This window comes from Pyrenophora tritici-repentis, chromosome 9 (genome assembly GCF_003171515.1).
Source record: "Pyrenophora tritici-repentis strain M4 chromosome 9, whole genome shotgun sequence".
In the NCBI taxonomy this organism is placed as follows: Eukaryota; Fungi; Ascomycota; class Dothideomycetes; order Pleosporales; family Pleosporaceae; genus Pyrenophora; species Pyrenophora tritici-repentis.
Genome location: NC_089398.1, coordinates 2,007,870 through 2,032,813, shown reverse-complemented (window position 1 = coordinate 2,032,813; position 24,944 = coordinate 2,007,870). Strand labels below are relative to the sequence as shown.

Below are 24,944 nucleotides of genomic sequence, written 5' to 3'. Positions count from 1 at the left end.
GTGACTGGATTGTAACACCTGGCTCGACAAGCTGATCTGTTGCGTGCGGCTTTCTTCTTTCAAGTGTTAGTGCTGCTTCATTGATACATCTCGGGTCGTACAGCATGACGTAGCCAGCATAAAGAGGTATGTTGCAGACTCCGCAACAATCAATCGGATCGGCATGATTGATTCCTATCTAGGTTAAAGGCTGCCTAATAAAGTAACTCTTTAACCTATATAGGAATCAATCATGTCGATCGATTGATTGTTGCGGAGTCTGGTATGTTGTTAAGAAGGAGATGCAACATAGTAAATATATAAGCAGACCTACCTTCTCGAATTGCCGCATTCAGAAAGGATTGATTAAATAAGCCAGTATCTAGATAGCGAGGCGTTTCTTGAGAAACCCCCTGTGCTGGGCCTTCTCCCGGGCTGGATATAGTAAGTCCGCTTCGATGATCTGTGTAGTCCTGATGGATGAAATTGAACAAGTCAAGAGAGATTGGCGTCATTACATTGTCCGTTGAGTGTAAGGGCGAAGTTACACTGGGGAGGATGTCATGACTAGGTGTGATTGAACCATCTATGGAGCCTCGAGAGCCCTGTAAGCGTCGGGTATGCATGTAGACACACGCAGTCGTGGTTTTCTATGTTACCATCAGCTTTCAGCAGTAGTTTATACTAAGTAATTCATTACTTTGCAGCCTTGGCATGGGCGTTCTCCGTTACCTATCATAGTGGCCTTAGTATATATTTTCCAGGGTGGGAAGCAGTGCAACGCACACCGAACCTTCTTCAGGCGACATTCTTGACATGCACCTCTCCGGCGAGTGAGTTTTGTACGAGAAGCGGTTGCTTGAGAACTCATGGCATCTGTAATACATGGAAAGTAGATCTTTTGTCAGAGACAAGATTGAGTATCATCAATCTAGCACCCTCAGCCTAAGTACCGCCTCGAGGCTAACATGGTCCAATCATGTTGCTCTAAAGCTAATGCGGGGACGCGTCATATAGAGTCTGACAACATGCGGCTCGTAATAATCAGAAGGGCCGTTTTACGGCCCTAACAGGGTAGGTTCTTTGATGTCCAGAATTGTCCAAAGTAGACTCCGCAACAATCAATTCAATCCGGTCACTCTCCTAGACCCACTTACCTATCTAGGTAGGGCTTAAACTCCTATAGGTAACTACTAGGCTTAAAGCGGTAATCAATCAATCCAATCTGAACCTTCTAGGACCCACTTAATTGATTGTTGCGGACTGTGGTCCAAAGGCCCGTGTCAAGGACAGGGTGAAAGCAAAGGTAACTTCCGTCCCTCTGCGACGAGAAACCCGGTAGGCTGAGAACAGCCAATGAGACACAACGCTATGTTGTAAAACCTGCCATCCTTGCGCTCTCATTAGTTGTTCTCGGACCACCGGGTTTCTCGTCGCAGAGGGACGGACGTTAATTGGCATACAAAATCTCCAGCATCACGGATGTATTTCGGACCGCTCGAAGAGGGAGCTCTTGTTGCCATGTGATCCACGTATCAGCACATAGCACGCGACATATAGAGCTTCGCCTTTATCTCAGCCAAAACAGCAAATGATGGCTACAACACCAAGTGGTGCAAAAGTCCTTCAACGACTGCTATGATTGTTCAAGACGCACGCTACTCTACTAGGGCCGTACCAGTACGAGTCGGCGGCAAGCGATATAGCAGGGCCGACATCACGGAAGTTCCGGACGTATGTAAGATTAGATCTACAGGCTATTTGTTACGGTACATTGCGGCTTCCGCCGGAAGCCGCAACAATCAATCGGATCGGCATGATTGATTCCTATCTAGGTTAAAGGCTGCCTAATGAAGTAATTCTTTAACCTATATAGGAATCAATCATGTCAATCGATTGATTGTTGCGGAGTCTGGCTTCCGGATCTTGCAAGCAATAAATCTCTCATCTCACGCTAAGCCTCTCTCGTCTGACCATGATCTTATCCGAATAGCGCTAGCTCTTGTCAGCAATGCCTTCAGTCGTTCATCCGCGAATGTTCCGGACCGATCGAAACTTAACACCTGTAGAGCCTATGACCTTCTGGGCAAGTGTGCACTAGGCTAGACGATGGATTACGCGGGATAAAAGCTAGGTGGCATGCAAAAAGCGGAAACTGCCAGTGCATCAGAGTGTACGTACTGTAACAAGGTGGTTATTCCAGTATCTACCAAGATCCCATATCAGATATGGTGGCACAGTTGTAAGCTAATGACGACTTGTACAGTTAGATGGACATGCCCAGATAACTTGGTCTGTTTCTCGGCATGTATAAACCTACAGCTTAGAGAGTTTTGTTCAATGACACAAGACAGCACATTCACCACCCTTAGCATATGTACTTCATTGTGTAGAGACTCGAGATATAGAGACTAAACGCTTGTAGTTATTACACAATCATGATTAGTTTGATTCGATTTCTAATAAGGGGCTCGGATACAATGGCATCACGTCATCATCAACGCATCAGAGCTTACGACAAGGTCTGAGCCGTTCCTCCAAACTCTAATGTACAGTAAGCCCGTTGCAGCAGCTATCGCTGTTCCAGCACATAGCAATACTAGGATTGTCCCGGAAAACGCTCTGCCATTCCCAGACTTACCGGGTTTCGCCCCGAAGCGCGCGCTCCAGCCAAACAGCTACCCGACTTTGAGACAGCATAACTCGATAAATATAAAACCAACTAGGGCTGCGCTTGCAGTCATTCAATTCTGAAAGCCTGGTGAGAAGGTTAGCTATACGTAGATTGCAAAAAGATATGGTGTTGAGAGTACAACACTCATGCGAAGGCATCAATGTGTATCAACTTCATGTAGCCACAAGGCTCAAAATCGACAGGCTCTCTACCCACAACAGGAGCAGAAGCTCGTGCGCTAATCACTAGTGCAGCAGCAGCTATGTAGTCCCGGGGTCTCTTCGGTCACGCCACGGTGCCTGAGTAGACTTTACACGGAGGGGGCTATCACAGTCCGCAACAATCAATTAAGTGGGTCCTAGAAGGTTCAGATTGGATTGATTGATTACCGCTTTAAGCCTAGTAGTTACCTATAGGAGTTTAAGCCCTACCTAGATAGGTAAGTGGGTCTAGGAGAGTGACCGGATTGAATTGATTGTTGCGGAGTCTAGGGGCTATACTGCTCTTGTAATCCTGGCTCGCGCCAAGGCAGGTAAGACTTAATGTTGAAGCTTCGCGTGGGTTGTCTGGCGACGATGCGGGGTAGCAGATGTTTGGTCTTAACAATCAAGTTCTATGTAAGCGATAGAATAACTAAGTATCAATCTGGCTAAGGCAAGAACCTAGGCATGAGAATAGACTACAACAAGCGCACAAAGACAGTCCTCCACATCTACATACTTGTTGGCTCTGTTCTGTGACCATCACGGCTGAGGCCTGGCATCACTGATATCTACCCCTGCCAGTGGCAGTTGCCATCCCCCTTAGGTTCCGCCTTGGCGTGGCAGCAGTCACGTGATCCTAGCGCACCGCGCCGATCATCTCTTTCGTTCCTTGCGTCGGTTAGCCACCAACCGAGCTTCTTGCACTCTCCAGGGGCATCTCTTGTTCGTTTGTAACATTCGATTACCCCTCCCGCTAGATTCGGGTGGCTATGTATCATCCCAAGCTGTATAGACGCCTACCTATACTAGAAAGTTATGTGATAATGGCCATTGTAAGAGGCCCTATAGCCGCAAGTTTCATTACTGTTTGAGTATCTAAATCGGGCGTTGAGCCGAGCCAGGCGTTGGGAAGCTCGTTACAGGGTAGCCCTCGGTCCGGTTCTGTATTCAAAAGCACGGCCCTTATGCATGGTCATATCAAGGTGCCGTGAGCTTCCGGCTCATTTGGTGGGCCCTTATGCATGAACATGCTGTGCTTAGACAGATGTTGGGCCGCGGTGCTGATGAAGGTGGAGAAACGTGTGTGGACTTGTTGTATTGGAGCTACGGGAGGAGGGAGAATATCTATGGTGCGCGCACGGAGCAGCTGACTAATCAGTGCCTGGCCAATCAGAGCACGGGAAGCCTGATTCACCGTGAATACTAGTGAAGGCTCTCACCGCGTCTCGACAAGACAGAAGTAGGTATGAGTGATGATATCAATACTAAGTCAATACTCCCACCTGTTACCGTCTGTCGAATCAATTTCTGTCCGTGCTAAGCGCATTTCAGCGTTCTGTCTAGCATTGTTGCTTCAACTCATGTTGGAGTGGGTGAACCGTACACATAGTGTTGCAGTGAATGCAGTCAATCAAAGTGTAACCGCGCGAGGCAGTAATCAGAGTATATTGTGTTGTGTTGTCTGTTGTGCTGTCATGGCCACCTTATATGTAGCCATAATCAGGGTCTATTTACATGATATATCTCTGATGCTGGCATACTTGTCAACGAGCGAGCCGGCTCGCTCAGCTCGCTCGGCTTGGACGTTTTGACCAAGCCGAATGAGCTGAGCGCGCAGTGCGCGCTTGCAAGCCGAGCGAGCTTAGGGATAGGCGCTCGCTCAGTCAGCTTGCTTAGCTTGGTTGGATGGGGCGGTTGGAAACTTGGGGCTGAAGGACTTGGTGGAGGGGCAATCTCACGATGATTTTTAGGTGTAGTGCGTAAGTTCGAAACCTAGTTATAACCTAAAATACACTCTTTTTTGCTATATTTCTAGCAAATAAGCTACTAAATTTCCGGCTAACGGCCTGGCAACAATATTCTCCTTCTGCGACACTTCACTTACTACTTATCACCCACCACACTCACCTATACTCCATCAACGCGTCTCTATTTGCAGCTATTATCTACCTCGCCGTTGCTATAATGCCAGCAAAAAGAACACGCGTTAATGCTCTAGAAATCGCGACAACTTCGAAGCGCCCTAGAGTCGCAGCGCGTCATCGCGGGACTGCCAGCCAACCTGTGCTAGTCGATACTCGGCCATTCTCACCATCTCCACCTCCTCCACCGCTGTCGCCGCGTCAAGCTCTCGTCGCCGCGCCACAAGCACCAAATTTTGAAGCGACCCTCCGAGAGTCGCGCGCCGAAGAGACAATCATCCCACCACCTGAGGGCAGCGAGCATGCCACTGTTGCAGCTTCAGGAGCAGCTAGCGAGGCTGTCGACGAGGGTTTCGTATGGGTAGAGGACAAATACGACGGCTTTAATTGGAGTCGCTACCCAAAGCACTGCAAGCCGCCCACATCACTTTCGAACCGAGCAAGCTGGGTATACAGCCATAGCTATCGCATCGCCTTGCGCAGCAACGTCGCAAAAGTCACGTGGATCTGCCACTATTGCTATAAGCACAAGTTCACTACTGTTGGCCGTGGCATACATGACGTCTCGCAGTCTCCATCAGCGCCAGCACGTCATCTCGGAGAAGACAAGAAAGGTCATGGCTTGAAGCCTCCAAGTAAGCGCACTACCGTCGCTCCTCGGAAAGAAACTCTCCTCGAACGCGCCCTTCAGAAGGGCTGCTCTCAGGCTGTTGCCAACGAGCTTACCAACTTCAATATACAAGAGTTTAGGCTTGCGGCCGTCACCTGGCTCGTCGAAAACAACCTCCCACTCTCACAATTCGAATCATCGTCTTTTCGCAATATGATACAATTAGCTAGCGTAGAGGCAGAACGAGCCCTGTGGGCATCTCATAACAGCGTCTCACGATACGTTATACGCCTGTACAACTACCTGTTACCAAAGGTTGTCGCAAGCCTTTCAGAATCAATGAGCAAAGTCCATATAAGCTTTGACGGATGGACGACAAAAGGTGGCAAGCGCGGTTACTTAGGTATCGTCGCCCACTACGTTGATAGCTCTGGCGAGCTCAGGGACTTGCCTATTGCGCTCCCACAACTGACAGGTGCCCACACCGGCGAGGCCATGGCTGAGGTCGTGATGGCAATATTCAAGCAGTTCGAAATCACTGTGGGCAAGCTCGGTTACTTCGTCCTCGACAACGCACATAACAACAACACCACGATCAACACTCTCGCCTTGCAGATGGGCTTCAGCGCTACCGAGCGTCGCCTTCGCTGCGGTCCTCATACGCTTAATCTCATTGGCCAGATGCTACTCTGGGGTGAGGAGAAAGAGTCCTACGACAACGAGGAGACTGAGCGCGTGAACGAAGCTGAGAACATGGCTACTTGGCGAGGCGATGGACCATTAGGAGTGCTTCTCGCGGTTATCAACTACATCAAAACACCACAACAGTACGCTCTTTTTGAGAAGTATCAGAAGCTCGCTATTAGGGACCAGCCTGTCAACGCGCCAACAGAACAGCACAAAATCAAGGAGCCCGTCAAGCCAGTTGTTACTCGCTGGAACTCTTACGTTTCGTGTTTTGAGCGCGCTGTTGAGTTGCAATTAGCGGTTAATGGGTACGCCAACTACCATATTCAGAAGATTGAAACTGAAGACGCGTACGCCCGAAGTCGTAACAACAAGCTGCCTGCAGCGCCGGATTGGATGAGGTCTGATGGGATCAATGCCCATGACTGGCAGGTGATTGCTGAGTATATTGATGTGCTCAGGCCACTGAAACAAGCTACAAAACGGCTTGAAGGCCGCGGCAAAAGCGGTGCTTTTGGAGCAATCGCTGAGGTTATTCCAGTATTTGAATACTTACTTGGAGTCTATGAGGACCGCTTGCAAAGCTATGAAGACGTCATTCACGATGAGCATACAGAGTCACCCGAAGACCACCTTGCTATCAACCTCCGCGCTGCCCTAGTTAAAGCCCGCGAGTACTACAACAAGCTCGACCTCTCGCCAGCTTACTATGCTGCTACAATCCTTCATCCTCGCTACAAAAGCTACCTTGACGCAGCGTGGGCGGATAAGCCTGATTGGCTAGAGAGCAGCAACCGCAAGTTTCAACATTTGTGGGCGGAGTACAAAAGCTTACCGAAGCCGCGCTTACGCCCCAAAGTCAGGCACAATGATATAGACGACGCTATCAACAGCTTTATTGAGCCTGCAGGGCTTACGGAGAACGAGGAGGATGAATATGAGGCTTGGAAACGCAGCGAACCGATCGCTAGCGAGGGCGTCGACCCTATAAAATACTGGGTAGGACTCCGCGATCGCTACCCAGCCTTAGCAAATTTGCTATCGACATGCTATCAATCCCAGGCTCAAGCTGTGAGTGTGAGCGCTTATTCAGCGAGCTGGGTGACCTCCTCGAGCCCCGTCGGCGCAGCATTTCTCCGCAACTTCTAGCAGCAATACAGTGCGATCGACGATGGATAAGAGCTGGATTTGGCAGTGGTGAGGTGCCTGTAAAGGAGGCTATCAGCGATGAGGAGATGGACGCGAAATACGGTGTACATAAGTGGGATATTAGCTGAGAAACTCAACACCAAGGTTTCTATATAACTTTCCTAATCGGGACTGAGCCCATCAAGCCGAGCGAGCTGACAGCCCTGTTTCAGCCAATCCGAGCGAGCCGAGCGAGCTGCTGGCCTCCGCTCAATTGGCTGAGCAAGCCAATTGGCTGAGCTCGCTCAGCTTGCTCATTGACATCTGTGGATGCTGGTAAGAGGAGAAGGTGCTCATGGAGGGGAGGGAGGAGCGCCAGGACAACACACGTGACATGCGCAATACCCTTGCCTCACAAACCGCAACACATAGGGAAGAAGTTGAGGATTGACTTAGGTTCTATTGTAGAAGCTATGGAAAGTTTATGTAGGTGAGTGACCATAAATAGCGCTAGTCTCAGATAGGCATCGTCCCATCACCAAACCGTGACAACTCATGATGATGCAGAATTAGGTGAGAGCCAATTATCATAGAACGTTAACCACACAGAATCGCATCGCATGCTTTTGTTCGAGGGTACAGGTCACGTGTGTACCTGTCAGATAGCTGTCAGATAATAGCACTGTCGAAGATGAGAGCGTACAGATGCTGGGTTAGTGTCAGATATTCACTCTCATCTGGAATACTGATGAAATAGGTAATGATGGTGATAATATTGATGATTGATTCTGTCGTTGTTCTGTCTACGGTTGTGGGCACACCTAGGGGGTGCCAAGACTTCCTGTGATTTGATTGGCGCTCACAGATGCCGGGTCGCGCTAGTCTAACCCAGCGTCTGTACGCTCTCATCTTCAACTGTCAGATTGAGGCGAGGCTTTGCTTCATGATCGAGCCGATGGTGGTTGGGGAAGGACATGAGACCCCCAAACCAGGGCTAGCGCCGGGACTTAGCACTGCCAAGCCCGAGGCGAGGCCACCTCCCACAGACAGAGCCGTAGACAGAGACAGACAATAGACATCTCGACCCCATCCCATAAAAATCTGACATCAACAGTGCTATTATCTGACAGGTGTGCCCACAACCGTAGACAGAACCACAAGACAACCAACCATCAAAATTATTATCATCATTAACGTGTTTCCCATGCGAGTCGGCAACCCAAGCGAGTCGGCAGCTCTACCCCACCAACACGCCTTCCTAGCAACAACGCGTAATGTCTCAACAACGCAACGTCCAAATGTCCTACAACGAAGGAGATATATACCTTGCTATCTCTGATATTAATTCAAAGCAAATTCAAAGTGTAAAACGCGCTGCTGAGATCTATAACGTCCCCCGAACAACGATCCAAGACCGACGCGCTGGACGACGCGCCCGACGCGACTGTGAACCGAACTCAAAGCGCCTTACAAAGCTAGAAGAGGAGGTGATTCTACAGAGCGTACTTGAAGCAAGTCTACGTGACGTACCGCTAACGAAGGCTCTTGTACGAGATATAGCTGATAGACTGCTTAGAGAGCGGGGTGGGAAGCCTGTTGGCAAGCACTGGGTTGACAACTTTATTAAGCGCACACCTGAGCTCAAGAAGCGCTGGAGCCGTCCGTACGATCGCCAGCGAGCTGCCTGCGAAGACCCAGCGCTTATACTGCCCTGGTTCGAGCTTGTTCAATCAATAAAGGCGAAGTACGGTATCCTTGATGAGGATACCTGGAACTTTGATGAATCAGGCTTCTTAATGGGCAAGATCACGTCTCAGCTTGTAGTTACAGGCTCAGAGAAGCCTGGGAAAGCAAAGAAACTACAGCCCGGCGATCGCGAATAGACTACCCTGGTACAAGCTGTCGGCGCGACGGGGAAGCGCATCCCACCCTTTATCATCTTTGCTGGCAAGGTCCTGATCTCTACCTGGTTTGATCTAGGTATACCACGCGACTGGGTTATTCAAGTTAGTCCAAATGGCTGGACGAGCAACGATCTAGCGCTTGACTGGCTTAAACACTTCGATACGCATGCGAAGTCTATAGGAGCGTACAGGCTGCTCATTATTGACGGCCACGAGAGCCATTGCTCGCTTGCTTTCCAGGACTACTGCAAGGAGAACAAGATTATCGCTCTCTGCATGGCATCTCACTTATCGCACTTGCTACAGCCCCTCGACGTCGCCTGCTTCGCGCCGCTGAAGCGCTCTTATGGCGACGGCATCTCGGCCTTGGCGCGCAACCACATCCACCACATCAGCAAGGAAACCTTCCTACCAGCCTTTAAAGCTGCCTACGAGCAGACATTTACTAAGGAGAACGCTCGCGCAGGGTTTAGAGGCGCTGGATTAGTTCCATTCAACCCAGATGCAGTGTTATCGAAGCTTGATGTGAGGTTGCGCACGCCAACTCCACCACAGCGCGACGACGTCGCGTGGGAGGCGAAGACGCCGCGCAACGCCAAAGAGCTAGAAGCTTAGACTACGCTCATTCGACAGAGGATGCAATGGCGCCCAGGTTCCTCTGCAAATTCTCTTGATGAGCAGGTACGGCAGCTGAGTAAAGGCGCGCAGCAGATAGCGCATAATATGGTGTTGCTGCAGGAGGAACAGGCGCGTATGCGATGCGCAATTGAAGAGCTTACAAAGCGCAAGAGCCGTAAAAGGTGGTATATACGGGTAGACGAGACCTTAACAGTTGGCGAGGTATCAGACTTAATTGCTGAGAGGGAGGGTAGTAGTCGTAAGGACGGCGAAACGCCTGCGAAGAGGGTGCGCGCTGAGAGGCACTGCGGCCGTTGCGGCGAGGTTGGGCACAATTCCCGCACCTGTAAGGTAGAAATAGAGGATGCAGATGATAGCGAAGAATCTGAGGTATAATTCACTATTGCGTACAGCATAAAATATTATTGTGGTGTTGCGCGGCGTCGTCGCGCAGGCGTGTCGGTGGGGTAGAGCTGCCGACTCGCTTGGGTTGCCGACTCGCATGGGAAACACGTTAATGATGATAATAATTTTGATGGTTGGTTGTCTTGTGGTTCTGTCTACGGTTGTGGGCACACCTGTCAGATAATAGCACTGTTGATGTCAGATTTTTATGGGATGGGGTCGAGATGTCTATTGTCTGTCTCTGTCTACGGCTCTGTCTGTGGGAGGTGGCCTCGCCTCGGGCTTGGCAGTGCTAAGTCCCGGCGCTAGCCCTGGTTTGGGGGTCTCATGTCCTTCCCCAACCACCATCGGCTCGATCATGAAGCAAAGCCTCGCCTCAATCTGACAGATGGTCAGCAGCCACAGCCCCCGTGGGGCCCGCTGTACGGCATGTCAAGAGGGGAACTATTAGTGCTCCGAAGGGAGCTTACATCTCTTCTTGAAAAAAGGTTTATCCGTGTGAGCAGCTCACCAGCCTCTTCACCAGTCTTGTTTGCGAAGAAACCAGGAGGAGGACTCCGGCTCTGTATCGACTACCGAGCGCTAAACGCCATTACGAGGAAGGACAGATATCCCTTACCACTTATCCGAGAGACACTCAACAATATAAGCAAGACTAAGTGGTTTACTAAGCTAGACGTGATCGCAGTCTTCCACAAGATCCGTGTCGCAGAAGGTGACGAGTGGAAGACAGCCTTCCGAACGCGCTTCGGTTTATTTGAGTGGTTGGTTACCCCCTTTGGTATGGCAAACTCGCCAAGTACCTTCCAACGGTACATTAACTGGGCCCTAAGAGAGTATCTTGGCGAGTTCTGCTCAGCCTACTTAGACGACGTGTTGATCTACACAGATGGTAGCCTACGACAACACCAAGACCACGTCCGAAAGGTACTTAGTAAACTCCAGGACGCCGGACTCTTTGTAGACATCAAGAAGTGCGAGTTTGAAGTAACGTTGACAAAGTATTTAGGGTTTATTATTGACGCGGGCAAGGGTATTCGGATGGACCCAGACAAGGTTAAGGCAATTCGAGACTGGGAAGCGCCTAAGACAATAAAAGGTGTACGATCGTTCCTCGAGGTTGCGAACTTCTACCAAAGGTTTATCAGAAAATTCTCTAGTATTGTTGCCCCCCTTACTCGCTTAACAGGCGACGTAAGTTTCACTTGGGGGAAGGAAGAACAGGCCGCCTTTAATAGCCTAAAAGAGATTTTCGTTACAGAACCCGTCCTAGCAACGTTCGACTCCGAACGCGACACGGTCTTGGAATGCGATTCTTCTGGCTACGCAACAGGAGGAGTGCTATCCCAGTACGACGAGGAAGGAGTACTACGTCCTTGCGCGTACTTCTCAAGGAAGAATAACGCCCAAGAATGCAACTATGAGATCCACGACAAGGAATTGCTGGCGGTGGTTCGTTGTCTTGAGGAATGGGATGCTGAGCTACGTTCGGTAAAGAAGTTCAAGGTTATTACAGACCACAAGAACCTTGAGTACTTTATGAAGCCAAAGATGCTGAACGAGCGTCAGATCCGCTGGGCCGCCCTATTAAGCCGATTCAACATGGAGATCCTGTACCGACCAGGAAAGCAGAACGTAAGGACCGACGCCCTTTCGAGAAGAGAACAAGACCTGCCAGAAGACGCAGAGGATGAACGCCTACGGAAGCGCGTCATCCAAGTATTGAAACCAACGTCCTACTGTTATAAGGAAACGAGTAAGGACGAAGAAGACTCAGCACAAGGCTGGGTTATGTCAGCAAAATCCGTGTAGGACGAGCAGGAGATAGTCTAAGCCCGACCGAAGAACGGTTAGAAGAACTAGAGCAAGAGACGCTCGAAGAACAAGCCGAACCAAAAGACCCGGCTGAACAAGGAGAAGACCGAGCCCGAGAAAATGAGCTCGAGAGAGTATGGCGAGAAGCGCTGAGGGACGACCGACAGTACCAAGAAGCAACGCAAGCTGTACTGGGGCAGGAACGAAGGTTCTCCCTAAGCTTAGGAGTAAAGTGCTCGATTGCGGAGTGCTCGATTAGCGATCAGGGAGAGTTGCTCTATCGAGGAAGGAGATGGGTGCCGAACGATGAAAACCTGCGCACCCGAATAATTAGCAAGGTCCACGATTCCCTCTCCGCTGGTCACCTAGGCAGAGAGATTACCTACAAGATAGTTGCCCGAGACTTCTTCTGGTCAGGCATGTCGGCAGACTTGTCATTAAGCAAATCAAACAAACTTTGGACACTAATTTGGTTTGTATTGGAACAAGGTCCCTCTAGTAGTATGACTACTGTGGATAACCGAGTGGGAGGAGGGATAAGGCGGAGTGGCTGCAACGTATTGTATTTACTGTCGTGTTGAGTGTCTCTCTTACTTTTGCTGTTGTGGTGGGTGCCATTGCCCACCGGGCAGTGCCTGCCACACCAGCACATCACGTGACTCTCAATCACCTTCTACCCTGGACTGAACCCAGATATTCTCAACAGTTTGTTTGTATAAAACTTGGAGTTGCATTTGAATTGCTTAGTTTTAAAGTGTTTTAGGAGATTGTTTGTTTGAAAGTTTGATAGATTTGATACCGTTTAGATGGTAATGTAATCGTACCTCGTACAAATTACTAAGTGTAACGGGCTGAGCCCTAAGTCACATGACTAGGCTGCGAGCCTAGTCGCTTCCCCGGCAACGAGAGGGCCGTGCGCCAACCCAAACAAAGCGGGCTCGCCGCTCGCGTCTTACCTTCTTTCTTCATCTTGACTGTAAATAGCATCTGGACTAGGTAGCTGGAATACAGTCCCTACAGACCGTTCACATACAGTCAAGATCAAGAAGAACACGCAGAATACGCAGAACACGCAGAACACGCAGAACACGCAGAATACGCAGAATACGCAGAATACGCAGAACACGCAGAACACGCAGCAACCAAAGCACCGCTATAATGAGCTCCCCCGGGGATACTGACATGACGACGAACGATTCGAACCAGCTGTTACAGTCGCTACTACAGAGACTTGAAGACATGAGCACTAGGATGGAGAGGCTGGAAGCACCATCGCACGAGCTACCTCAAACGCCTGGTCACAATACAGACGCCACCACTGATCCAACGCCAACCTCCGAGACTTCGAACACATCTGTGCCTATAACCCCAAAGCCGCGGCACAGCTTACCCCACCCGCCTACGTTTGGTGGAAACAAATCACAATGGCGAGGATGGAAGCTAGAGATGGAGGGCAAGATCGAAGAAGACGCGCAAGCTATTGGAAGCCTAAAAGCTCAGCTACGCTACGTCTACATGCGTCTTGATGGGGCAGCGAAAACCAACGTTACAACATACTACGAGATACAAGTTAAAGAAGAATCGCCAAACCCTTTCAAGCTGCTTGACCGCCTTGAACTCCTCTACGGCGAACGAAATCGGAAGGAGAAAGCCATTCAGAACCTCTACTCTATACGCCAGAAGGACGACGAGACGTTTATTTCCTTCTATCCACGGTTTGAGAAAGAGATGGCCAACGCTGACGCAGAAAGCTGGCCTGAGCATACGAAGATATCCTACTTACGCAACGCATTAAGTGGTAGGATAAAGGATAGGCTTGTTGGTACATCAGGAGCAGAAACAAGCACATACGCAAGGTTCGCTCAGAAGTGTGTAGATCTTAGCAACGACATGGAGTTGTTCGGCCAATGGACGAAAACAACCCGCCGTTACGGTAGCCGAACTGCTGAAAATGCACTAACCTATGAACCACCAGCAAAATCAAATAATGCCACGCTCACAGCAGTTTCCCCTGAAGACATGATGGAATGGGAACCTACGCAGCCTACAACTACCCAAGTGAACGCTGTCGGCCTCCGCGGCAAGACCAACATGAATGGATATCCATCTAGGCGTCCCGAAGACCGAGAACTTATTGGAAAACGAGCAAAATGGGTCAACCAAGAGGAAATCGATGCTCGACGCCAGGAACGACGCTGCCTCCGATGCGGCCGCAACAATTGCCGAATAGCTACATGCCCGTTAGCAGCCGCTCTACGACCAACTCACGTTAGCGTCAAGACAGCAAAGAGTACTGTGGTCACCAAGGCAGCTGTAGAGGAGGAAGATCCAGAAGACTCCGAAGCAGAGCAATAGGAACACGCGGCAGCTCAGAAAGAATGGAAAGAGACCGGAAAGCAAAAGATGGATAGCGATCCCTTTGTACTGGACGTTAGACTTAATGGAACTGACTTTGTCACTGGACTTGTTGACTCAGGTTGCCTTTGCTATTCTGCCATTAATGAACAACTCTTTCGATCTCTGAGACTGCCATCAATCAAGATAGCCCCGCGTCAGCTAGAGGAAGCAGCTGGGAAGAACGCAGAACCAAGTACTGTCCTAGATACAGTTACTTACGCCTCGATAGACATAGACGGCCACCAGCAGAAACGCGTCTTCTTCTACGTTGTACCTGGCCTAACTTACGACGTGATCCTAGGAAAGCCCTGGTTAGAAGATGCCGACGTCACAATTTCGGCCAAACAAGGCTGCCTAGATATCGGCGCGTCAAACATCCGCGCATGGAACCACAAGAAAGCGTCATACAAGCCACCACTAATGAAGGCTACTCAGGTGATGGCTTCCGCATTCATGGCAGAGGTGAGAAGAAGCCGTAGGAAGAACAAAGGAGACGGTATTGCGCTCGACACTGGACTGTTCGCTGTTTCCATCGCCGACATTGAGAAAGCTTTGAAACCGCGCAAACGATCCGATCCAAAGACGAAGCTCCCACCCCAGTACCACCAATGGCTGAAGGCTTTCGACCATTTCCTAGCTGAGAAACTTCCCCCACATCGTAAAGGCGTTGATCTCCACATTGAGATTGAAAAGGATCAAGACGGAAACGAGAAGACCATTCCATGGGGTCCGCTCTACGGCATGAGCCGAGAAGAGTTACTAGTGCTTAGGAAAACTCTCACCGAGCTGTTAGACAAGGATTTTATCCGCGCAAGTAACTCTCCCGCAGCTGCACCCGTCCTGATGGTCAAAAAGCCAGGAGGGGGCATCCGATTTTGCGTTGACTACCGAGGCTTGAACAACATCACCAGGAAGGACCGTTACCCTCTGCCTCTATTCACAGAAACACTGAGAAATGTAGCTAAAGCTAAATGGTTCACAAAACTTGACGTTATCGCAGCCTTCCACAAGATCCGTGTGGCCAAAGGAGAAGAATGGAAGACAGCTTTCCGAACAAGATACGGCCTATTCGAATGGCGGGTTGCTCCCTTCGGACTAACAGGAGCACCAGCCGCATTTCAACGCTACGTAAATGGTGTTCTACAGGATTACCTTGACGACTTTGTTTCAGCCTACGTTGACGACATCTTAATCTACTCGTCAGGATCGCTTCAGGATCACAGAGAGAAGGTTGGAAAGGTTCTTCAACGCCTTATAGACGCTGGACTGCAGATTGATATCGACAAGTGCGAGTTCGAGACTAAACGAGTCAAATACCTCGGGTACATTGTGGAAGCAGAAGTGGGTATTCGAGTTGACCCTGAAAAGATTATCGCAATCCGCGAATGGGCTACACCAACGTCAGTTAAGGCTATCCGAGCATTTATTGGTTTTGCCAACTTCTACCGAGTTTTTATATCGAACTTCTCGGACATTGCTGAACCGCTCATCAACCTAACTAAGAAAGAGATGGTTTTTCATTGGGACGAGGCTTGCAATCAAGCATTTGAAACGATTAAGGAACTTCTCATTACAGCACCAATACTCGGCCATTTTGATCCAGAGAAGGACACCTTAGTAGAAGCCGACTCCTCAGGACATGCAACTGGCGGCCTATTGCTGCAGAAGGACAAGAACAACAACTGGCAACCCGTTGCTTACTACTCAAAGAAGCACTCACCAACAGAGGCCAATTATCCAATTCATGACAAGGAGCTTCTAGCTATTGTTCGTTGCTTAGAAGCATGGGCTCCTGAACTACGTATGGTTAGGAAGTTTACAGTTCTGACGGACCACAAGAACCTCCAATACTTCTACCGCGAACGACAGCTGTCTGAAAGACAAGTACGTTGGTCAGAGTTTCTCTCACGATTCGACTTCTCCCTGGAATGGAAACCTGGAAAGACTATGGGAAAACCCGACGCCCTATCACGACGAGAACAAGACCTACCCGCCAACTATGACGATGAACGAATACGGTCTCGATTTATCCGTCTCTTCCAGAGCAAGCACTTGCGGAGTGTTCAAATCCAGTCTCTATCGTCTGAGGAGATTGACTTCACAAAGGAGATACGCATGTTTGAGGACCAGGAGATGCAGAATCTGTGGCACCGAAGCCGCCAAGAAGATAAGCTTTATCAGGAGCTTACTACACTAGTAGCAAATAAGGAGAGGAACCTCCCTACTAAGCTTCAGAAGGAGAAGTTAGTGAGTATAGCAGAATGCACCCTAGACGAGAGAGGCTTGTTACGATTTCGAGACCGGACATGGATCCCTCACTGCGAACCACTCCGCACGCGAATCATTCAAAATATTCACGACTCGCATATTACTGGCCACCCGGACGAGATCTTACCTACTCAATCTTATCAAGGCAGTTCTTCTGGTCAGGTGCAGCAAGCGACGTGCGACGCTTTGTCCGTAACTGCGAGATTTGCGGAAGGAATACGATATGGAGAGAAACAAAGAAGGGCCTCCTTAAACCATTACCGATCCCAGAACGTATATGGGGGGAACTTTCAATCGATTTCATTACCGACTTGCCGCCATCTGGACGGGATAACGCAACGAACTGTATGGTGGTCACTGATCGGCTGACAAAGGGAATTGAACTAGAAGGTATGCACGATATCTCGGCACAAGCCGTAGCACAACGACTTTTCGAACGGCATTATCCTATTCACGGTATTCCAACGGCAATTACGAGCGATAGAGGACCACAATTCGTTAGCGATCTTTGGAAGCATTTCTGTAAGCTCCTTAGCGTTGAGCAACGCCTGTCGACTGCCTACCATCCGCAAACCGATGGTGCAACAGAACGAATGAATCAAGAGATTGAAAAGATGATTCGAATCTGGGCCACGTACACGCAAGAAAACTGGCTGGCACTTTTACCTGTCGTTATGGGAGCAATCAACAACCGCGAGGCCTCATCCACTGGCCTAAGCCCCTTCTATTTCATGCACGGATATCACAATGAACCTATTCAGCTAGTAGAGGATCGAACTATTCAGGACCGACCAAAGAAAGATGGCGAAGCACTAGCAGAAGGCTTCCTCAAAAGACTCCAAGATGCAACAGAGTGGGCCCAAGCCGCGATCGCGATGACACAAGAGAAACAGCAGCATCAGGCTAATAAGACAAGAACAGCAGCGCCCCAATACAAGGAGGGAGACTGGGTGTTTCTAAACCTTAGAAACGTGAAGACAACACGACCTTCCAAGAAGCTAGACTGGTTGCATGGAAAGTATAAAGTCTTGAAGCAGGTCAACTCCCACTCTTATAAGCTTGACGTTCCGGGAAAAATCCATCCTGTCTTTCACGTAGACCTGCTTCGCTACGCGCCTGACGACTCTTTCCCATCGCAGAAAGTTGGAGACACTCAGCCAGGGCCTATACTTATAGATGGAGACGAGTTATGGCTGGTTGAGCGTATTCTGGGCGAACGGACAATAGGGCAAGGAGGGAAAGGAATCAAGGAGGCATATGTGAAGTGGGTGGACTATACTGAACCGACATGGGAACCAGTGAGCAACGTACTAAAGACTGACGCTTGGAAGAAATGGAAAAAACTACACGCTAAAGGGAAAGGAGGGGGGTAATGTAACGGGCTGAGCCCTAAGTCACATGACTAGGCTGCGAGCCTAGTCGCTTCCCCGGCAACGAGAGGGCCGTGCGCCAACCCAAACAAAGCGGGCTCGCCGCTCGCGTCTTACCTTCTTTCTTCATCTTGACTGTAAATAGCATCTGGACTAGGTAGCTGGAATACAGTCCCTACAGACCGTTCACACTAAGCTTCGCTGTCCCACTTGCATATCTCGTATATTGTAGCTACCTCAGCGTCAGTTATGTCGCCTGAATTGTAATCAGATGGAGGCTTAAAGCCAGCGTCGCGCCAGCTTCGTATACACTGTATTGCAGAAAGCAGTTGTGACCTAATTTTGCGTCGCCTTGGCTCTAATAAATCACCGAGCTCGCTGAACAGCCGCTCGCACTCACAACTTAAGGCCGGTATTGTTAATATATCGATCGCCATACGCGCTAGGTTAGGATACTTCGGGCGTAGGCTTATCCAATAGCTAACAGGATTACTACCTTGTTCGAACTGCTCCTGTGTCCAGCGGAGTTCAAATCGTCGCCAACGCTCCAGCTCATCCATCTCTGTCACCTCAACAATGCCATAAGGCTCCGCATTGACGAGCGCGTTGATGGCATCATTAATAACGCTTGAGAGCCGCACTGGTGGGCGACTTTGGCGCTGTATTTGCGGCTTATAGAACGCCCAAAGTTGTTTAAACCTAGCGTTGTTTGCCTCGAGCCAGCTTGGTTTGTCGCGCCAGCTATTCTCACAGTAGTTCTTGTAGTATAGGTGGAGGCAGGTAGCAGCAAAGTATGCGGGTGATTCGTCGAGCTTAGTGTAATACGCGTTAAGCTTTGCCCAAGCTGCGCGTAGGTTGATAGGAAGGTGATCTTCTGGCGCGCTGTTGGCATTGTAGTCCACGCTTTCGTAGTTTTTAAGTAGCTGCTCGTACACGGCAAGTATAGCTTCGAAGACGGGTATAACCTCGTGTATCGCGCCGAAACGGCCAGCTTTACCGCGAGCTTCAAGCCGTTTTGTCGCTTCCTTTAGTAGCTCCAACACTAATATATACTAGGTTATCACCGCCCAATCGTCAGCCGTAAGCCCATTAGATCTCATCCAAGCTGGTACTTTAGGCAGCTTGTTATTACGGCTACGCGCGTACGCGTCGGCGCCCATCGTCCTTTCGATGTGGCTTTGGGCGTACTCGTCAACGGGGTTATGGAGTTTTGCAGCGCATACAAAGGTGTCGTAGAAGCTATTCTAGCGCGTGACGACTGGCTTTACGAGCTCGAGTATTTCCTGCTTTTGGTCGGGAGCCTTAGCGTTAACACGGCGCTGGCAATCAGCAAACAGATCGTGTTGTTGCGGGGTTTGGATGTAGTTGATGATATCGATTAGTACACTAAGCGGACCTTGCTGCCGCCATTCTTGTAGGTAGGCTGCCTCTGTTTTGTGCTCGTCCTGATCATTGTCGTACGCGTCCTTATTAAAGCCGAAGATAATCATCTGCCCCACTAAGTTAAGTGTGTGAGGGCCACAGCGGAGGCGGTGATGGCTTGCTATGAATTCAAAGCGCTGGGCGAGTTTGGTGACGGCGGTGTCGTTAGCGTACGCGTTGTCGAGTACAAAGTACCTAAGCTTGATGGAGGTGGAGAAAACGTGTGTGAACTTGTTGTATTGGAGCTATGGGAGGAGGGAGAATATCTATGGTGCGCGCACGGAGCAGCTGACTAATCAGTGCCTGGCCAATCAGAGCGCGGGAAGCCTGATTCACCGTGAATACTAGTGAAGGCTCTCACCGCGTCTCGACAAAGCTGGCTACGTGTTATTGTGAACGGTCTGTAGGTACTGTATTCCAGCTACCTAATCCAGATCCTGTTTACAGTCGAGATGAAAAGAAGAAGAGGAAAGTGGGCGGCCATCCCGCTTTGTTTGGGTTGGCGCACGGCGCACGGGCTGCTGGGGGAAGGAGTGATAGAAGGAAGGAAGCGACTAGGCCAGCGGCCTAGTCATGCGACCTAGGGCTCAGCCCGTTACAACTAGTGTCTATCCTCGTACTGTCAATCGTATCTATAGTAGAGCTAATGCTGCAGGCTTTAAGCCAAACGAACTTCCTATTAAGATCCTTCCACACCACGTTCAGGATGCTCCAAAGCCCGGTAGACCTGCTAAGCAGGCAGAGGAGGTGAAGGAGCAGATATTTCAACAAGTACGACGCGATAGATATGGACGAGAGAAGAGCTGTGCTGACGTTGCTGGTGGGCTCAGTCTCCAAGGAGTCGGAATCTCTGCCTCTACCGTCTGGAAGGTGTTGAGAGCAGCAGGATACAGGAAGACCAAGCCAACGAGGAAGCCTGGGTTGACACAGGAGATGAGGAGTGCTCGTCTTAAGTGGGCATTAGAGCACACAGTCCGCAACAATCAATTAAGTGGGTCCTAGAAGGTTCAGATTGGATTGATTGATTACCGCTTTAAGCCTAGTAGTTACCTATAGGAGTTTAAGCCCTACCTAGATAGGTAAGTGGGTCTAGGAGAGTGACCGGATTGAATTGATTGTTGCGGAGTCTATTAGAGCATAAGGACTGGACGTTGGAGGACTGGAAGAATGTCATCTGGACAGACGAGACGTCGGTGGTGATTAACCACCGACGTGGGGGGTATAGAGTCTGGAGGAAGGCAGATGAGAGAGTAGTCAAAAGCTGTATTCGTGAGAGATGGAAGGGATACTCTGAGTTCATGTTCTGGGGCTGCTTCTCGTACGACAAGAAAGGTCCATGCCATGTCTACCAGCCAGAGACGAAGGCAGAGAAAGAGGATGCTACTCGTCGGATTAAGCAGCTGAACGCTGAGCTTGAGCCTCTACAGAGAGAGGAATGGGAGCTGTCAGAGTCTATGAGGAGGACAGGGCTGCGCAATAAGCGTGGCAGGAAACCTCAATGGAGATGGACAGAGAAGACAGGCAAGCTGGTGCGTACGTCTGGAGGTGGTATCAGACTTGCTATCAGTCAGGTAACTCAGTTCGAACTGACTGAACTGACTGCCAAGACTCAGTTCAGTCAGTCAGTTCTTGAGGCAGCTGGACGTCAGTCCAGTCAGTTCAGAAGCCTCCAGACTGACTGAACTGACTGACGTTAGACTGACGTTAGCTGTTTTTAAAGCAGTATTTTAGAGTTGTGAAAGCCACATTTAGTGCGGCTTCGAAGCCGCGCTAGTCCTAGATATAAAGACACTAATCCTATATAAGTTAAAGCATCTAGCTTTAAGCTAATTAGAGTTTGCGGAAATGCGCTACCCGGTGCGCACCTAGTAAGCCTTTCGCGTCGCGTCGCGTCGCGTCTGCTATACACACGACGCTAGACTACTGTTGCCATAATACTTCTTGGTGTACTTCATGTCTACTCCCTCTAATTCAGGCCTTCGCCGCCTTGTAGAATGCGACAAGCGCAATTCTCCTCTACCATCGCTATCAAACGCGCCTACTGTTGGCGATACTGCGAGCGAGGCCCAGGCTGATGAGCCCTTGGCAGTACAGGCGGACTTCCCCAACGACGGCGACGACGACGACGACGACGACAATTACGACGGGCTTGATTTTAAGCGTGTGCCGTATCTTGAGCGGCGCCAGGTTGAGCGTAATAGTCGCGGTGGGCCAAAAAGCTGGATCTACCGCCACGGCTGGGCCGTCTGGCACCGCAAGTACAAGAAAAACTACTGGCTTTGCCGGTACTGCCATCAACGACGGAAGCAGGAGGCTTGCTACGAGGCTGACAGCACTACAAACGCCGGCCGACACCTCTCAAGCAACAAGCCTGGACACTCACACGGACCTAACGGACCTGTACCAATTGCTAGCCGGGAGGGCAATATTATGGGCGCGCTCGCAAAGTCCCAAGTATATATTATGAGGTCTAAAGGGATAGAAGTATCGCAAGAGGTAGCAAACGAGATAGCAGCAAGCTTTTCAACCTCTCGATTTCAGGACGCGCTGAAGGACTGGGTAGTCGCGGACAACCAGAGCCTTCGCGTAATAGAAACGCCGCAGTTTCGAGCCATGATTGCGGCCGTGAGCCCGCTAGCCGAAGCTCTCCTTTGGCGTAGCCACTAAACGCTCCACGATCATATTATTACTGAGTACAATATATACATACTAGCTGTTGCCAACTACCTTCGCGAAGCCCGGTCGCTTATACACGTGTCATTCGACAACTGGACTTCAACTGGTGGGCAGTATGCTTTTACTGGCCTCTGCGTACATTACCTTAACAGCGAGGGCAAGCTAGTTGACCACCTGCTTGGGTTGCCTGAGCTACACGGGGCGCACACTGGCAATAATATTGCCGCTGCAGCAACAACAATACTTCGGCTATTTGGCGTTGACAACGCGAGGGTTGGGTACTTTGTGCTTGACAACGCAAGTAACAATGATACTGCAGTTGAGTCCTTAGCAGAGGAGTTTGGCTTTATCGCAAGCGAGCGGCGGCTGCGGTGCTGCTGCCATATACTCAACCTAAGCGCACAATTAGTAATTTGGGGCAAAGACCGTAGCGCGTACGAGAATGAAGCCGCACACCTTGAGGAAGAGGAGAAGTACATGGATGAGTGGCGCAAATACGGTCCTGTTGGCGTCCTCTTTGACGTGATTGCGTCTATCTGTACGCCTCAAACTCGACAACTACTAGAGCGCCTACAGTGCGAGGAGGCAGAGTCTCTAGGTGTTACACCCCACATCCGGCAGCTTGTGAAGCCTGTTAAGACACGCTGGAATAGCTATTTCAACACGTTTGTCCGTGCAGCTGAGCTACACGGCCCTATCGATGGCTATATTGAGTGTAAACTTGAGGAGCATAGTGCTGCAACAGCAACCTCACGACGCCGGAAGAATCGTGAGCAGCTCCCTGCTGCCCAGCCACGGTTATATATACGCGAAGGGGGTCTAAACGGCAAGGACTGGGCGACAATAACAGAATACATTCGACTCCTTGAGCCATTTGCCGAAGCTACACGGCTACTTGAAGGTCGCGGCCGACACGGCCGACACGGCGCTATATGGGAAGTTCTAGTAACGTTTGAGTGGCTTCTTGACCAGCTTGAGGCTCTCAAAGACCGCCTTAAGGATGTAAATTACGAAGATCTATTATTATTATTATTATTATATTTCCATTAGAGTCCTGTATCAGTCGGTGACTATGTAGGACTTTGGCTAAGCCGTTCTATGTATGATGGTCGTTGTGGAGTTTCTATGGGTCTTGTACAATTTGGGTGGTGTTTTGCGTACTCCAATTTCAGAGCTAGTCTTCCATTGGCGCGGGTGCTAAAGAGCAGTGTGGTGAATATTACGAAGATCTAGATGCGCCTGAAGATCATCTTATTACAAACGTTAACCTTGCACATTGTAAGCTTGCTAAGTACTACGCAAAATTCGATAACGCGCCTGTCTACTACACTGCTACAATACTACACCCGCACTACAAACACCACCTCTCAGCGCTCTGGAAGGTGCCTGACACCCATGTCACTGCCCGTGACGGTGTCCACTATCGCGACGGCTGGCTTGACAATAACCACCGGGCATTCCTGCGTATGTGGCAGGGGCGGAAGGACTCTGCAGCCACTTCAGCTCACACTGTAACGCCGCCGCGTAAGAAGCCCCGGCTAGGGATTTCAACGTCGCGATCAGCTTTTCTACAGTCGTCAATTGAGCAAAGCACACGGCAGTTAGAGGCAAGCCTTGCTGAGGATGAGTATGAGATATGGAAGCGGCAACCAGCGTTAGCTGAGGAGGATTGGCTGTCTCTTAATCCGCTTCTATACTGGGAGTCAGTTGCTGGGCAGTTCCCTATACTCTCAAAGTTCGCTATTGACGTCCTAACAATACCAGCAGCAGCGGCAGACTGTGAGCGGACTTTCAGCGAGCTTGGCGACATGTTAGGCACCCGGAGACTCCATATGAAGCCAGAGCTTATTTCAGCTTTGCAGAGCTTGAAGAGCTGGAAGAGGCTTGGTATACAGCCAACAACTACCTCAGCTTCTGGGCTAGCGCGCACACTATCAGAGGAAGAAATCTCAAAAGTACAGGAGCATTTATCTCAGTTCGACGTCAGGTAACTCAGTTCAGTCAGTCCAGTCAGTCCGCAGGCCGCGGCGACGTCAGTTCAGTCAGTCAGTTTTAGTTTAATTGAAAAGTCTTGGCAGTCAGTCCAGTCCAGTTCAGTGACCTCAGGACGTCAGTTCAGTCAGTCCAGAGAGCTCCGGACTGACTGAACTGACTGATAGCAACTCTGGGTGGTATAGACTGGTGGAGATATCAGACCTGCGTTTTGATCCCAAAGCCGATTCCTTTCGCTAAAGAGTGCCTCCAAGATAGACCTCAGACTATCGTAATGGAGGATAAGGCACCTAGCCACGCCCACCACTATCAGAGTGTGATCTATCGCCTGCACGACGTTGAGAGACTACTCTGGTGTGGTAACTCGCCAGACTGTAACTGTATTGAGCCATGCTGGTTCTATATGAAGAGAGAGACTACAAAGAAAGGAGCTCCGCAGTCAAGGGTTGAGGCAGTTAGAATCTGGCAGAACTGCTGGAGAGATCTTTCGCAACTCAAGATCCAGACTTGGATTGAGCGAATTCTTGTACATATTCAAAAGATAATTGAGCTACAAGGTGGCAATGAGTACATAGAGGGGAGAGACAAGCCTCGGCTAAGGCGGCCGTACATCGGCTAGATTGTTCTTGGCAGACAATACTTTTGAAAGGCACCTCCGTACACTCTCATCAAAACATAAACAAAACAACAACTTCGAGTTTTTCAGAACACGTAAAACTCCATCAAGAACCGACTAAACCCATCAAAAGAAACAGATTTCAACTACTCTCAAGCCCTGCAGCCGCGTGGTTGAGGAGATACAAGGAGTCAAACATCCTGAACGCGAGGCGTCCGAGTTCTAAAAACAAAAACGCACGGTCCACCGCCTATCGAT

The 24,944-nt window shown here is 49.9% G+C and overlaps 8 protein-coding genes across 8 annotated transcripts; 7 read left to right on the top strand and 1 right to left on the bottom strand.

Moving 5' to 3' along the window:
- Positions 1-4,821: 4,821 nt before the first annotated feature.
- PtrM4_151360 (Dimer-Tnp-hAT domain containing protein) lies at positions 4,822-7,352 on the top strand (the record flags this gene model as incomplete). Its single annotated transcript, XM_066110092.1, has 2 exons — positions 4,822-7,146; positions 7,173-7,352. The coding sequence occupies 2 exons, from the start codon at positions 4,822-4,824 to the stop codon at positions 7,350-7,352; spliced, it is 2,505 nt and encodes an 834-aa protein (XP_065960075.1).
- A 1,125-nt stretch (positions 7,353-8,477) lies between these two features.
- PtrM4_151350 (uncharacterized protein) lies at positions 8,478-9,722 on the top strand (the record flags this gene model as incomplete). Its single annotated transcript, XM_066110091.1, has 2 exons — positions 8,478-9,023; positions 9,087-9,722. The coding sequence occupies 2 exons, from the start codon at positions 8,478-8,480 to the stop codon at positions 9,720-9,722; spliced, it is 1,182 nt and encodes a 393-aa protein (XP_065960074.1).
- A 735-nt stretch (positions 9,723-10,457) lies between these two features.
- On the top strand, positions 10,458-11,942 carry PtrM4_151340 (uncharacterized protein; the record flags this gene model as incomplete). Its single annotated transcript, XM_066110090.1, has 1 exon — positions 10,458-11,942. One exon carries the CDS (start codon positions 10,458-10,460, stop codon positions 11,940-11,942), a length of 1,485 nt encoding a protein of 494 aa, XP_065960073.1.
- Positions 11,943-13,103: 1,161 nt separating this feature from the next.
- PtrM4_151330 (Retrotrans-gag domain containing protein) lies at positions 13,104-14,300 on the top strand (the record flags this gene model as incomplete). Its single annotated transcript, XM_066110089.1, has 1 exon — positions 13,104-14,300. One exon carries the CDS (start codon positions 13,104-13,106, stop codon positions 14,298-14,300), a length of 1,197 nt encoding a protein of 398 aa, XP_065960072.1.
- A 48-nt stretch (positions 14,301-14,348) lies between these two features.
- Positions 14,349-17,983, top strand: PtrM4_151320 (uncharacterized protein; the record flags this gene model as incomplete). The annotated part of the gene is made up of 2 exons (XM_066110088.1): positions 14,349-16,585; positions 16,756-17,983. 2 exons carry the CDS (start codon positions 14,349-14,351, stop codon positions 17,981-17,983), a joined length of 3,465 nt encoding a protein of 1,154 aa, XP_065960071.1.
- A 188-nt stretch (positions 17,984-18,171) lies between these two features.
- On the bottom strand, positions 18,172-19,470 carry PtrM4_151310 (Dimer-Tnp-hAT domain containing protein; the record flags this gene model as incomplete). Its single annotated transcript, XM_066110087.1, has 3 exons — positions 18,172-19,032; positions 19,093-19,224; positions 19,249-19,470. 3 exons carry the CDS (start codon positions 19,468-19,470, stop codon positions 18,172-18,174), a joined length of 1,215 nt encoding a protein of 404 aa, XP_065960070.1.
- Positions 19,471-19,975: 505 nt separating this feature from the next.
- On the top strand, positions 19,976-20,977 carry PtrM4_151300 (uncharacterized protein; the record flags this gene model as incomplete). Its single annotated transcript, XM_066110086.1, has 4 exons — positions 19,976-20,374; positions 20,459-20,481; positions 20,529-20,935; positions 20,970-20,977. 4 exons carry the CDS (start codon positions 19,976-19,978, stop codon positions 20,975-20,977), a joined length of 837 nt encoding a protein of 278 aa, XP_065960069.1.
- A 378-nt stretch (positions 20,978-21,355) lies between these two features.
- PtrM4_151290 (Dimer-Tnp-hAT domain containing protein) lies at positions 21,356-24,069 on the top strand (the record flags this gene model as incomplete). Its single annotated transcript, XM_066110085.1, has 4 exons — positions 21,356-21,490; positions 21,563-22,058; positions 22,116-23,080; positions 23,287-24,069. 4 exons carry the CDS (start codon positions 21,356-21,358, stop codon positions 24,067-24,069), a joined length of 2,379 nt encoding a protein of 792 aa, XP_065960068.1.
- Positions 24,070-24,944: the final 875 nt, after the last annotated feature.